Genomic DNA, 13,966 nt, shown 5'->3' with positions numbered 1-13,966 from the left:
GTTGTGCATCTTGCGACCTAGCGTTTTATCTAAGGTATTGCTAAAATGGGTGGCCAATATCAGTCAGTGTTAGTCTGCTCCACTGCTAGCTAGCTAACTAACGTCACTGGCTAACGTTGCTGAGGTTAACGTTGTAAGCTAGGTATTTACTAAACCAGGTTGACCAAGTTCAATCAGTTTAACGGCATCTAGTTCTAGAAGACTGTACGTCTCATCAACGGTTAATATTTTAAAAGTAGAATTTTTCTAAGTACATTGGTTGTTGCCATTAGCCAGCTTACAGACAACGTACATCTTATCTGACTAGATAGCTCTGCACGATCTGTGATTAATGCTCAATACCAACTACCCGCTTTCTGTGAACTAGGAACTGTTGTTTCTGAATAAATACACAGACAGAGGGGTTGATATATTCAGACAAAGCGGCATTGATCTTTTTCCTGGTCTGAGCAACCAACTTAGCATCGGCCTGCTAATTTTAGCTTGTTAGCCAAAAGGTACTCGCTGCGAGAGAGGTAGAGAAAGAATGTGCACTTGTTTGACTGTCTACAGGTATCCCGGGTTTCTTAGAGTGTTATTTTCACTGGTAAAGCGTTGTTACTGTTAAAGCTACCACACGTAACTTTTATACAATGAAGCAGACGCTGACGGCAATGTGACTGTGTCTGTCTTCCCTTCAGTCTGTCAGCCAGTCGGCGCCGCCAGTGATTGACATCTGATCATGATGAGAGAGAGTCCCAGAAGACCCCTAATTCTCAAGAGGAGGAAGCTTCCCTTTCCAAAAAATGAACCAGAGGTCGCCCGTGATGAGCCAGATGGGCCACAATGCAAGAAGACCCCAGTGCACTCAGGAGCTCAGCACTTTCCCAACAGCATCCGCATTATGGACCACCCATCCATGCCTGACACACAGGTGGTGGTCATCCCCAAGACTGCGGACCTCCAAAGTGTCCTCAGTGCCCTTACTGCCAAAGGCAAGGAATGTGGCCCTCAGGGACCCAATAAATTCATCTTGCTGAGCGGTGGAAGTGGGAGTTTAGAGGACTGGCCAGAGACACTCTGCATGCCTGCCTTGGGAGTTGGGGACAGTTCATGTGGAAACCCTCTGGCTCTCAACACAAAGCCGGAGGGAGGAGTTCCTCAGAGAGATGAAACGGACTGCCTGGTGGATGCCAAGCCCCTGAGCACAATGAAACCTTGTAAGTCTTCAGCCATCTAAATCTGTAGTGCCCGTTAAGTCCATGCTTTTAACTATGGAAATAACTGCCATTTTACATGCTTTTTTTCCAAAGTTCCGTTAGTAATTTCTTGAGAAACAAAAATGATCATTCATATTCTGAAAAAAGTGTAACGGCACACTTTTTGAGAGGCAAGATGTATAATTCTATTTCCCGTCTCTCAGTAAACAAGGAGCTGGACTGCAGCCCTCTGGATGACAGTCTGACTAACATTCAGTGGCTGGGAGGGATGAGCACAGACGGTCTGGCAGCCGACCCTGGGAAGAAAGATCCCAATAAGGAGAACCAGGAGTCCTGCCCACAGCTTCTCCAGGTCATCACACTGACAGTGGTCACTAATGCTGCTGATTCAACTATTGTCCTATGCCATTTTCTGGTCTTCACAGAGAAGACTTCTGTTTGTCAGCTTGTTCTACCAATAAGACAAATAGGTGGGAAACAGTACTGACCAGGAGGTTATCACACATTTTTGTTGGATGTGGTGATTGTACCCTTAATTTAAGGCACTTTTAGATGCTTCATTGTACTGCAACATGTAAATACAAGTTATTTGCACTGCCACTTCAAAGTGGTTCTGATTCCCCTGTGAATCATGTCTTGATATAGGTTGCTTAATAAATGCAAATTGTTCAAGTTGTAAAATCAGAACTGCCTTTATTAGAAGCCACTACAGTTTTAGATATCCAAACACGTTTGATAAGAATGGTCAACGTGCATGTAATTTTGTTGTGTTGAGTGACATAACCGTATACAAAAATGCCTACAACCTTGCCTTTGGCTAGTTACAGTTATCAAATAACAGTATTTTTTATCAATAACATTACATGATATTTCAGTAATACAAAAGGACTCATCACCCTAGCCTTAATGTTATGTCAACCACAACTGTTAGGATTTGGATAGACACTGACATCTGACTTTTTTGGATGCTCCATGTCTTACTATTTATTCATTCATTAAAAAAGAACTTTGAGGTAACATTGTCTGTAATTCTATTTTTTTCCTTCAGCCACCCAAAGGATGTGGAGAGGGGCTGTGCAACGTTAAAGACCCTCAGTCTGAGAGACCTCCGTACTCCTACATGGCTATGATCCAGTTTGCCATCAACAGCAAGAAGAACAGGAGGATGACCCTGAAGGAGATTTACACCTGGATCGAGGACCACTTTTCTTACTTCAGAAATGTGGCCAAGCCAGGCTGGAAGGTAAACATACCCCCCATAAGCCAGAGAGAATTGTGTAACTAATGGCAAGAAGTAGGCAAGGTGACATAACTAATCAAAGCTTTATTTTGAAGTAATTTTCCCAAGGTTTATTTTCTATAAGACTATCTTTATGCCCCCTCTAGAATTCCATCCGTCACAACCTCTCCTTGCATGACATGTTCATCCGTGAGACTTCTCATGACGGCAAGATCTCCTACTGGACGATTCGCCCCGAGGCCAACCGCTGCCTGACCCTTGATCAGGTCTACAAGGTAGGTGTCCTGGCGGGAACATCATGTTCATAGATGGGTTTGTCTATCAAGGTTTTAGTTCTCTTCGCTATGTGTTGGTTACAAAGACCTTCATCAGCCTGACCAATTTCTTGCGAGCCGTTATCCAAAGTAGCTGATAATCAATGCGTTTCGGCCAGGGGGAACACACAGGATTTGTACTCGTGTTGGCTTTATCTTATTCCGCTGACTGTCCACTGTTTTCCCATCCGCTCCTTCAGCCTGTGGTGGACCCAGCAGCCCCCCCTTCTCCACAGACTCTGCAGGTCTGTGAGCAACAAGTAAGGCTGCCCTTCACCCCCTCACTTCCGCCACAATCATACGTGCAGCCAGGGACAGCAATTCTCGCATCTTTGTGTGTTGTCGTATAGTTGTGCTGGAAATGTGTTTCAGGAAGAGACGTGAGGTGCAGGGAGTGCAGCAGCCATCACAGAACTGTAGCCGTTGCCATGTAACCACTCCCTTCAGTAACCTTTTACCCTTATGCATGTCTAGGTCAGGTTAACTTTCTCAGTTATTGGAGTCTGACGAGCAGAGGAAAGTTTTTACCCTCAGACCATGCTGGGAATGAGCAATTAACACTGAGCATCTCCCCACAGCCACTGAAGCGAGCTATTCCTGAACTGAGGAAAGCGCCAGCTGCAAGCACCACGGGTAAGTGACAGCAGGAGAGGAGGATCTTTGGGGCTGAGTAACAGGCAATAAGCATGACTGAAAACAGAAAGAGAGTAGTTTCTTTTCCCCTCTGACTTTTTTTTTCCCCCGCAGTTTCAGAGAGGAAGATGAAGCCTCTTCTACCACGCACTGACTCCTACCTGGTCCCCATCCAGCTTCCCCTCGCCCCCTCCCTCTTCCTGCCCTCTGCACAGCTTCCTCTAGCTGCGCCACAACAGAACTGTAGTTCTTCAACTGCCAGCATCCACGGAGGGGGAAAGAAGGTTCGGATTGCGCCGAAGGTAAAGTCCGGTGTTTGCCTACATTTAGGCTATTATTTTATCAGTATTTCTGTTGTTAATCATCGTCTGGTTTCCCAGGATTATAAATAAATACGTTACCTACATAATATTAATAAAATCAGCTTGCCTCTGCAAGTCTATATCAACTGAGACATCTGAGACTATTCTATGTACTGTACGATGAGACTATACTTGCTGAATGAGGTCTGTTAAAGGCCAACTGTTGGAACTCACGATGAAGTAACTATATAAGGTTCAAATGAATCCGTGGCTACAGAAAGCCTAGCTTTCCAGGAATATATCAGTGTGTTAAGCTTACAAAACGAAAATATTTAAGTTTTTTTTTTTATTATTATCTTGACTATTGAAGAACAGATATATAGAAGCAAAATAACAGAAAAGCCAAAAATGGATAGAGTAGAGCCAAATGAGCAATTTGGCTCGGCATGTGTCTCACCTCAAAATGAAATCTTGTAGGTTAATTGGATGAGATTTCAGAGGATTTTGTTCCATGTGTGTCTGTGTGTGTGCGCACTGCAGGTTCTACAGCATGCCCCACCCCAAGTGGATGTGTTGAAAGAAGAATCGCTCGATGTTGCCGTGACCCACGAAGCCCCAGAGGCCCAGCCTCCCCACAGCAGGAAGGAAGCCAGTAGCTCGCGCCGTAAGCAGCGTCTGGTCCTACCCTCCAGCGAGGAGCCCGTTCTTCTCTTCCCCGACAGCACCTTCTTCGATTCGGGTCTGGCCTCTGACCTCTCCACCTTCCAGGACACGCGAGAGGCCGAGCCCGAACCCAAGCCAGAGTCTGACAGCCCAGAGAGGGGACATGCCTTCAAGACTCCCATTAAAGGCAGCCACCCTGCCTCTTCCACACCCAGCAAGCCCCCTGACACACTGCCAGAGCCCTGGAGGTTGACGCCCCTGAGCAAAGAGGGCCACAGCGTGCTGGACTTCAGCCCCATCCGCACGCCCCGTGGCACCACCCACACCCCCCAGCGTCACAACCACACCCCCTTCAGCTTCAGCAGCACGCCGTTCAAGGAACTGCCTCTCTTCAGCTCCCCCCGTGAGCTCCTGACCTCCTCCCGCTCCCCTCCTGCCCAAACCTCCCCAGGGCCCGAACGCCTCGGGTCCTGCTCCCGGGAGCTGCAGGTCGGGGGCGCTACCATGGCCAACCGCTCCCTCACTGAGGGTCTTATCCTGGATACCATGAACGACAGTCTGAGTAAGATTCTGGTGGACATCAGCTTTTCAGGGCTGGATGACGAAGAGTTGGCCATGGGCAACATCAGCTGGTCACAGCTCATCCCAGAACTCAAGTGACATGCCACTGCCCCCTTCTTTTAACGCGCTTCCAGCTGTCAGTGAAGCTGGCCTTTTTTCTTTTTCCATTACTAAGCTGCTCAGATAAATATCTTTTAAATATATTATAAATTTTGCCTGTTGTCTACTGTGTCTATTCCCTCCTCTAGATGGTATGTCCCTGTGCCACAAAACTGCCATGTCTTAGTCTTGGACTGTTTGTTTGTCTGGTTTTTAATTTCATGTTGGTATCAACCAATTACTGTACATGGAGGGTATTTTGCCACATGACTGTTCTGCTCTTGAAGGAAGCACTAGAAATGAGCATACATTTGCCAGTCTCTCCCTTTCTCTGTGTTTCTCTCTCTTGCTGTGATTGATGAATGTACATCCAGTTTGTCTTGTTTTAATTTGCACATTCTGTATATTTTGTATTAGGCGTGTAAAATGCGTGTAAGTTGATGTATCTGTCTAATCCTTTAGTGAGACACTACGGTTTTAGTATTTAAACAGGCATTTCTGCTCAAAATAGCAGACCTGTCATAGGGGCTATTGGGAGTCATTAAATTCAGCATGTTGTATACATAATATATAACACCAGAAAATGAGGGGAAAATAAATGCTATTAAAAATGTTTTTTTTTGTGGTGAGGTCATGGATTCTCATGTCATAAAAAGAAGACAGCATAACTGCCTTTAGATGGCACAGTATCTGACCTGATTCACAGTATGCACAGTATCTGACTTTTTTGAGTCAAGAGTTCTCATAGGTAAAGGGAAAAAGTAGCTTGGCTTCAGAACGGTGTGGCCTGAGGTAAAATTCTGTGGTTGCTATGGTCACTGGGCTTTCCTTTGCCTCTCCTTATAAAGTGCAAATATTGTATTTTTTTTTTTTTTAATTCTACTTTTATGTCAGCAGCTCCCAAAAAGGTGATGTTCTATAAACTGAAACCCTGTCAGGCTTCCTTTGCGTGTGAGAGTGCAGTTGACAGTGTGCATATGTGCAGTATCACTCAGAATTTAAACTTTTTTTGTGTGCTGTAGCTACAGATGTGGTTTTACATACAAGTACCACAAACTCTTAGACACGGGTGTATGCAACTGTCAACATAGGCCATCTGGCATAGACAATGAGTGTCGTGTACATGGCCTGCTGCTTCAGTCAGTTATAATTTAATTTCACTATTTTAAAAACATTCAAATGTACTAAAAATTAAGTAAGCCAATGTTGATTTATCCCTATAAAGACCTCCATCTCATAGCCAGTCCAAGGTAGTTTAGTGCAGCAAAAATCAATGCTGACTCATATCATGGAAATCAGTCTGAGATAAAATCTTCTGGGAAGTGAATTTTATACACAGCTTCTGCTGTGAAGTGCTACAGTAGTACTTTCACCTTTTTTCTTTTCCTGGAAGGTATTGGATTTTTTCACCCACATACGTGAAATTTGTGTACACGTTGAAGAGAATGAGAATACATGAAGAACACCATGACAGAGTCGAGGAAAGCATGACATGAAAATCGACTTGTGTTGTATTGAGGATGCCGATTTACAAACGGGTGTTTTCATATGTGGTCACAACAGGCTTTAACAAGAACTTTTATAATGAAATTAGAGGAACAGGAGATATTTTCCATTTACAGAGGCCCTCTCACAGTGACTGAATATATTAACAGTGTTAGAGTTAGGTCATCAACATAAATTATTGGCATTTACATTTCCCAAACTGACAAGATATACATGAACAGAAACTATTATATTTTCACAGCAAACCAATACTCCTGGTTCCTGTAAAGGACAGGCATTTTGAAAATGTGGTAGTTTCAGCAAGACTTGACACCGAGGAAGAAACCAGAAATGGGGAAGTCTTCAGTAGGTCTGGATCTCTTGTTGGGCCACCTCCATTAGGATCTGTAGCTGCTTGCTGCAGTAGTCTACAAAACAAAATCCTGTCAGTTGCACATAGTCTACCATGACAAGAAGTCCATTCATTCAACACCAACACTAAGAGCACAACCCACATATTGTATATGCACTTACGTATGCATTTTTGCTATTTCTGCAATTTCTTCAGTAAAGCAATGAAATGTTACTTTACAGTTGTGTGTAGTGGCGTTGCATTTTGGAACTGTACTTATGAAAACCTAGAACTACAACTAGCTAATGATGATGCCTCTGGTCCACATGATGGGACAGCATGGCTGTGAGTTGCAGCTTTCTGTGTCCAAGTGAGAGGAAGATACTCATTTACACATAGTAACACTTTCTGTCATTATTTTCTTTGTTGATGTGTTTCTTATAGATGTAGCACCGAACTACTGAGGTATGTAATGATAATAATAATAATAATAAGTATGTAACTTCAGCCTATCAAACCAGTGCCTGTTTTGTTACTTCAACCCGTCTACCCAAAAATCTGTTATCTCCTCCCTGAATATTGGATTATTTCAGATTGTACTGTTTGATGATCCAACATCAACTTTATTGGTCTTTGGTATTTTACTCACACATTAATATTTTAATCATTTTCTTGTGACGTGATGTTGACAAGCATGTAAAATCCATACAATTGAGAATACATATTCACATATAGCCTTCTGTCATGTAGATTAAATAAAACAACTGAACTGATTGTTTTCAGCTTCAGCAGACTTTGGCACACCTACAGCTAATTGCTGCATGTGTGCGGTGGATAGGTGTGTCAAAGTACACTGTGTTATTAGGGTGTGCAGCCCTGTGTCACTTACTGAAGGCTCTCCTCCAGCGGGGGGGCAAGCGCGGCCGATGCACGGTCAGGTAGTACACAGGCACCCCGGACAAGGTGATGATGCAACTGCCTCCCGTGTTCCAGGGGTCAGAGTACAGAGACAGCCCCACGATGAAGAAGCACACCACTGTGAAAGACACTGCAATGGCCACCGGCACCTGTGGCCAACAGAAGGAGACGAAGGGTCGGAGCATGACGCAGGAAAAGAAAAATGATCAAAGTGAAATAGCCAACCCTCAGCCTTTCAATAATTTATATGCTGTGGAACACCTGCCCAGACTTTACAACGTTTTTAGTGCCTTTAGTATTGGCTGTCTTTAAGGAAAAAGCCATATAAGGAGTGAACAGTTTTAGAATCACTGCATGACCAACATTCAATAACTGGCCAAACAAGGTACAAGCTAGCTAGTAGAGAGTTCCAGGTGATATTTTGTGGAATTCATTATTTCCATTATTGCCACTTCAGTTAATAACAGACCAAAGCCTGTAACAGTACTGCAATCCCACCATAATAGTATTACTAATATTGGTTGCTTTATAGCTTGTTCTAGTAATGAAAACGGTGAGAGTTCTAGTGATCATAGTTGCCTTGAAGGGCCTGGGGTGAAGCGGGAAGCGGTAGCGATGGATGAGCATCCCCAGGGTTGCCAAGGCAATAAAGAGCCAGCGGGAGAAGGAGGCGAAATTGACCAGCTGAAAGAGCTCGCCTCTCGCCAGCATCAGCACCACCAGTGGGTACTGCGGAGACAGGATCAAGATGGGTAAAGGGTAAGAAACGCATGTCTGTCACACTGTAAACACCTGGGACAACACCTGCTCAACTCCACATTACTATGCAGAAGGAGGACTGTTGTGGAATAGGGTCCAATGGGCGAGAAGGGGTGGTATCCGACAGTACTGTACCAGCAGCAGCACAGCAGGCAGGGGCGTCTGTCTACGGATGTGGATCATGGAGAAGACAACAGGCCAGTGCCCCTCCCTGGCCCCCACAAACAGCATCCTAAAGCACGGAGAGAGACATTAAATACGTATAACCAAGCATGTGACTGCAGCTCTGTGGAAGCTGGCACATGTAGGGGAGTGTTTTACCTGGGGGCCACAAAGAAGCCTCCGTTCAGAGCCCCCAGACAGGACATGGCCACCAGCACCGGGATAACCGAGGCGATCCTGTGCAGAGCACGATCTGCAAAGGTCTGTGCACAGAACGACAGAATCTAAATGACTGAGCCCCAGAAACACTAGCCTTCACAATTGGTTTGTCATCTCTCCACTCTCCAGAAGCAAAGCAGTTTGAAAAGCTGCTGACAGAGCACAGCTGTACTGACCACAGCCACAGCCTCTGACACCAGCAGCTCCCCGGCTGTCATCATTGTGTAGTATGACACGTTGACCAGCACGTAACACACAGTTACTGTTACCATGGAGAAGATGATTGACAGTGGAATGTTTCTGAGTGGAAAGAAAAGATGGCAAAAAATCAGAGCAAGTGTTATTTTTCTAACGACTGCCCAGCTTTCATGTTTCAGTAAAAGGTATGCAAATGTCCATAGAAAAGTCATACTTTAGTATACTGCCACAACACAGTTTTTGTACCTGTTAGGATTGATAACTTCTTCTGTCACAAAATTCAAATAAAACCTAGAGAAAAGAGGCATAACAGCAAAAGTGTGTGTTTAACTTAAGCTTGTGGAAACACCTGATACATAATTTTAATTTCCTGAGACGTACCATCCTCCATAGGCATAGAGGCCTGAGTAGAATGCTAGTGGCAGCTTGTTCAGGGTTAAGGATCCAGAATCAAAAGCATTCTGGAAGTTGTCTGTCTGTCCTGAAGTGAGACAGTATGAGAAGACACCATTCAACACTGCTTTACACAATCGACCTATTTACACAAGAGAGTGATTAGCAGTAGCATAATTATGATCTTTTGTAACAGGTTATTTGAGTTCCAGTTATTGGAATGGCAACAGTGATACTTTTAATCAAGAAGCAGGATAAAAACAGCAGATTCATTTCAGCATCAAGGTTTTGCGATCAGTTGACCGATTTTGGTCTAACCCAAACACAAGGACACAGACGCATGCTGAGTCCTGAGACCCACCCACCCCTGAACAGTGCCATGATTCCTGGGACAATGATGAGGACCAAGGCAAACATCTTGATGAATGTGAGAGTGATCTGGGTCTTTGAGGCCAGGCTTACGCTCCAACAGTTCACTGCCACAACGAAAGCTGGAAAAGGAGGGAGAGAGAGGGGGAGGAGGGGAAAGGAGTGAGAATGTGACAGAATGAGGGAGTGAAAGAGAGAGGTTGGGAGGCAGAGAGAGAAGAAAAGAGGGAGTGAGAGAGAGGCACAGAAAATAGTGCCATCGCAACAGAATGCAACTACCTCAACAAGCACACATACAGACTGTATACTGTCCCATTCACACACACTCTAGGACACCTAGTGCTCCACCAACACAGACAACATGTGCACACATAAAGACACACACATGCATGCACACCAAACTCCTCACTGCATCTGTCATGAGCCAATTACAAGACAATACAAATTTATATACTGATAGTGTTTTCACATTATGCTCAAGAGTCAGAGTTAGCATTGACTAAAGGCTGGCTGTTGATACTCCTTGAATAGGGTCTTATTCATCATTGTATCTCTACAGCAGTAAACTGCCTCTGATCGATTTATTTATAAGAAACCGCTGAAATGTTTTCAGTGGTCCTACAGACATTCAGTGACCTGAGCTGTGACTCACACACTCCTAGAATGCCGACGAGCTTGACCAGGACTGGGGGTGCGGGACAGGGGGCAAAGAAGGGCTCCACGACGTAGCGGCCAAATGCCAGGGACACCACAGAGGCCACTGCAGGCCTGAAGCACACAAGACAGTTAACACACACATGATGGACATCAAAACATGCAACAACAGGCATCACAGACGACAGACATGGGCAGCCATGTCTGTGTGAACAGTTCTCACGTGCGAAGAATGCACCTAAGAATGTGATCTGCATCTGGCTTCTGTATTTCACATGGCATTCTGCTGAATCACTCCAGGCTGAATTCACAAAGAAGCTCCCACAGAGGTGCACACACTTTGAAATACACGCAAAATAACTCACACAATGTCACATGCTTGTGCACACCCATGCATGTGATAACACACACACACACCACAGGAGAGGGTGGCTGTGGTGGCTGACCTGACCAAGATGAACTCTGCCCAGAGTCGCAGGAATGCAGGCAAGGGTCCCAGGGTCTCCAGCAGGTAGGTGTAGTGGCCCCCAGACTTCTTAAAGCTGGTGCCCAGCTCCGCATAGCACAGAGCTCCTGTCCACAGACAGAGTGCAGCACAAGGGTTTCTGTTCATATGTTCATCTGCTATAGATATACACCAATACCTAGAATAAATGACAATGTGCATGCCTCTATTTGGGGTTGGCTCTCCATTATGTGACTATTCAGACTAACTCGCGTTGAAAAGTAAATAATAATAATAATAAATTATTATTATTATTATTTATTACATTTGGAAAAAAATGGAAATACATATCAATATTTCAATGGTTACTTTTAATGTAAGCTGTGAGTTGTTCCGTGCAACCCCTTTACTGCATAAATAGTTACAGCGCAGTTTAGAACTTTCAGATGAGTACAAACGGTTTCATCATTATTTAATGAACACTACTACGTGCACAAAATAAATAACGTTTAATAACTATCTTTGTTTGGGATTACATATTTTGTAAAATATAATTTATTCGTTGAATTGCCTAATAAAATTATTTCAAAAAGCCTTGGAATAGTGTATAGAAGATCTAACATCCTTATGGTTGTTTTGCTTACTCTACCCCATTTGTAAGTCGCTTTGGATAAAAGCATCTGCCAAACAAATAAATGTAAATGTAATGTAATGTAAATGTAGCATCTCATAACTCAACAATATTTGTTAAGAAACAGGCAATCCAGCTGAAATTATATATAATATTCAAATAACCACGTGATAGAAGAGACCAGGTGATAGAACAAGAAGAATGATACGACTTTTCGAAAGTTACCTATACAGGCAAAGAATGCGGGTAAACCTGCCACATTTCTGAGGTGCAGCACATCTGAAACACGCTATAATACGCCCTGTTAGAGCTTGACTTCTTCTTAAACTTTTTCCAAAGAATTCCCATAGTAGAGCCACGATGCTGTTTTACCGTATTACTAAAACAGCGGCTGCGTCTAGCCTACGAAATATGCCATCTGAATAGCTTGATTTAATGCCGAGCTAATACTAAGATGTTAAAAGAGTCCATACAACTGTAACATCATGTGGTATTTATTTATCTACATGACATCAACAGGAAAAGTTACAAAATCAGGGAAACAGAAAGATAATTGTTTGAGCAGCTTATCATTTGAGAGCATTTAAAATGTGTGAACGTTCCACGCTGTTAAGCTTTGAAAACGTGTTACTCTCAGAGTTTGGATCAATTGCATTTCAGTTCAGTCAATTCAAGGAATTAACTGAAATTCAATTCGTGAATTGGTACATTTTTTCATAGAAAGTTACATAGCGATTTTCAATTCACGAATTGAATTTCAGTTCTCTTCTTGAATTGACGGACTTAAAATGGAATTGATCGCAGCTCTGGTTACTTTAACACAGGCTACCTCAGACATCAAACGAATTACGTTTCAAGTGCTGAAATGTTTGTCGCTGTTGTCCAGCGCCGTGCGATACTGGCTCGCTGTAAACACAGAATTGTTAATTGAGGATTTCGCGTCGCAGTATTAGGTCACACTACAGGGGAGTGACACCATAAGCCGAAAGTTGAGTGAGGGGTTGTGTTCGGGAGAGGGGGGGGGGCAGACCCCCCTTTCATAGCGCAAACTCTCCCTTTGATCTGTTTGTGTTCCAACGCCAATCTCTCGACCCATGGGAAACGGCTGTTTGGAAAGGCACCAAAACAACGCTCGGCACAATGATACGGAATGTGTGACGTGTGTGCTATGATACAGCGGAGACTCAAACCCCATTATGTCAGAACACTGCTACATGCGACGGTGAATTGAGTGAATTGTCATTCACAGATGAGTGGAGTAATTGAGCGGGATCATTACCAGAATGCCTGGTTAATAAGACACGTTCATTTTTGTAATTTCCCTTTGTTTGTCACTGATTGGCATTCTTTTTTTCATAACAAACGGGAAGAAACTGGTTAAGAAATGTAAGATTTAGTGCCATATGAAGGAGCCACTCTTACCAAAGGTGGAGAGGACTCCACACAGAGCCCACACCAGCAAAGACAGGCCCACACTGCCACTGTTCATCAGGACACCCTTGGGTGCAATGAAGATGCCGCTGCCCACCACAGTGCCAATGATAAGGGAGGTGGCAGTCAGCAGGTCTATCCTTCTCCGCAGGTAAACGGCTTCTTCTCCCGCCTTGGCCTCACCCCCCTTGGCCCCTCCCTCAGAGTGCTGCATGACTCTGTACCAACAAAAACCCGCCATTAGGTCTCAGACTTTACCAAACCCCCCCACCAGCAAATTATGCTCCTGTTAGCCAACAAACACGTTTGACTCACACTACCGAGAAAGCCCTGTATGTAAGTAATTAGCAGTTGAGTACAATCACACCTGAAAAGTACGTTCCTGTGGTAGAAAACACACACACACACACCTGTTCACTATGGTTTCCTCTCCTAAAACATACACACCAATAGGTCTGAAAACATAGACTACAATCTCTGACACTGACACACAAATCTGTGTTAGCAAATACACAATCTGCACTGCCTGCCCCACTATATTAAATGTGTCAGCCTGTGGGAAACACTTCAGCATGCAATTGCATTCATAACCAGCTAACTGGTTTGATGGGAAAAAACCTCTTCCATTCCCACTCACCTTTCTAGGGATCAGATGGATGGAGTGGCGTCACGTTGCGAACGCGGCAGTAACAGAGGCAGATTGAAGGGGCTTAAACACTCACAGACTTGCCTTCTCCTAGAAAACTAACAGCCTTGTTTTTTCCCCCCTTGCAGGCTTATGCAGATCTGCACAGTAACCACGGAAACTCACCCATCCGCTGAAGAGAGGGGGGGAACAAAGCCAGCAGTCTTTCCAAGCTCCAACATCACTAATTAGTGCAGTTTAGAGGGTCAAAGCCATGTAAGAGCATGCGTCCGTGTGTGTGTGTGTGTGTGTGT

At 44.2% G+C, this 13,966-nt stretch overlaps 2 protein-coding genes across 2 annotated transcripts; one reads left to right on the top strand and one right to left on the bottom strand.

Moving 5' to 3' along the window:
- The first annotated feature begins 883 nt into the window (after window positions 1-883).
- On the top strand, window positions 884-5,011 carry foxm1 (forkhead box M1). Its single transcript, XM_036518479.1, has 8 exons — window positions 884-1,199; window positions 1,403-1,551; window positions 2,248-2,442; window positions 2,586-2,714; window positions 2,954-3,055; window positions 3,332-3,386; window positions 3,501-3,700; window positions 4,229-5,011. Exons 1-8 carry the CDS (start codon window positions 884-886, stop codon window positions 5,009-5,011), a joined length of 1,929 nt encoding a protein of 642 aa, XP_036374372.1.
- A 1,541-nt stretch (window positions 5,012-6,552) lies between these two features.
- On the bottom strand, window positions 6,553-13,785 carry si:ch73-352p4.8 (cystine/glutamate transporter). The gene is made up of 13 exons (XM_036518070.1): window positions 13,665-13,785; window positions 13,019-13,245; window positions 10,967-11,093; window positions 10,519-10,634; window positions 9,863-9,988; window positions 9,486-9,585; window positions 9,351-9,395; window positions 9,083-9,206; window positions 8,847-8,950; window positions 8,661-8,757; window positions 8,346-8,495; window positions 7,738-7,915; window positions 6,553-6,924 (listed from the first exon to the last, which is right to left on the bottom strand). The coding sequence occupies exons 2-13, from the start codon at window positions 13,239-13,241 to the stop codon at window positions 6,860-6,862; spliced, it is 1,455 nt and encodes a 484-aa protein (XP_036373963.1). The 5' UTR covers window positions 13,242-13,245; window positions 13,665-13,785; the 3' UTR covers window positions 6,553-6,859.
- Window positions 13,786-13,966: the final 181 nt, after the last annotated feature.

This window comes from Megalops cyprinoides, chromosome 23 (genome assembly GCF_013368585.1).
Source record: "Megalops cyprinoides isolate fMegCyp1 chromosome 23, fMegCyp1.pri, whole genome shotgun sequence".
Classification (NCBI taxonomy): domain Eukaryota; kingdom Metazoa; phylum Chordata; class Actinopteri; order Elopiformes; family Megalopidae; genus Megalops; species Megalops cyprinoides.
This window is presented reverse-complemented; position numbering and strand designations above follow the sequence as displayed.

What these genes read in the sequence shown, in the direction of transcription:
- foxm1 (XM_036518479.1), top strand. Translation starts at nt 884, where the DNA reads ATGGACCACCCATCCATGCCTGACACACAGGTGGTGGTCATCCCCAAG. An exon ending in CACTTCCGCCACAATCATAC is followed by an intron (nt 3,056 to 3,331) that starts GTGCAGCCAGGG and finishes ATCTCCCCACAG; the next exon opens with CCACTGAAGCGAGCTATTCC. An exon ending in GCCAGCTGCAAGCACCACGG is followed by an intron (nt 3,387 to 3,500) that starts GTAAGTGACAGC and finishes TTTCCCCCGCAG; the next exon opens with TTTCAGAGAGGAAGATGAAG.
- si:ch73-352p4.8 (XM_036518070.1), bottom strand. Translation starts at nt 13,241, where the DNA reads ATGCAGCACTCTGAGGGAGGGGCCAAGGGGGGTGAGGCCAAGGCGGGA. An exon ending in GCAGAGTTCATCTTGGTCAG is followed by an intron (nt 10,635 to 10,966) that starts GTCAGCCACCAC and finishes TGTGTGCTTCAG; the next exon opens with GCCTGCAGTGGCCTCTGTGG. An exon ending in TGTCAGAGGCTGTGGCTGTG is followed by an intron (nt 8,951 to 9,082) that starts GTCAGTACAGCT and finishes TTCTGTGCACAG; the next exon opens with ACCTTTGCAGATCGTGCTCT.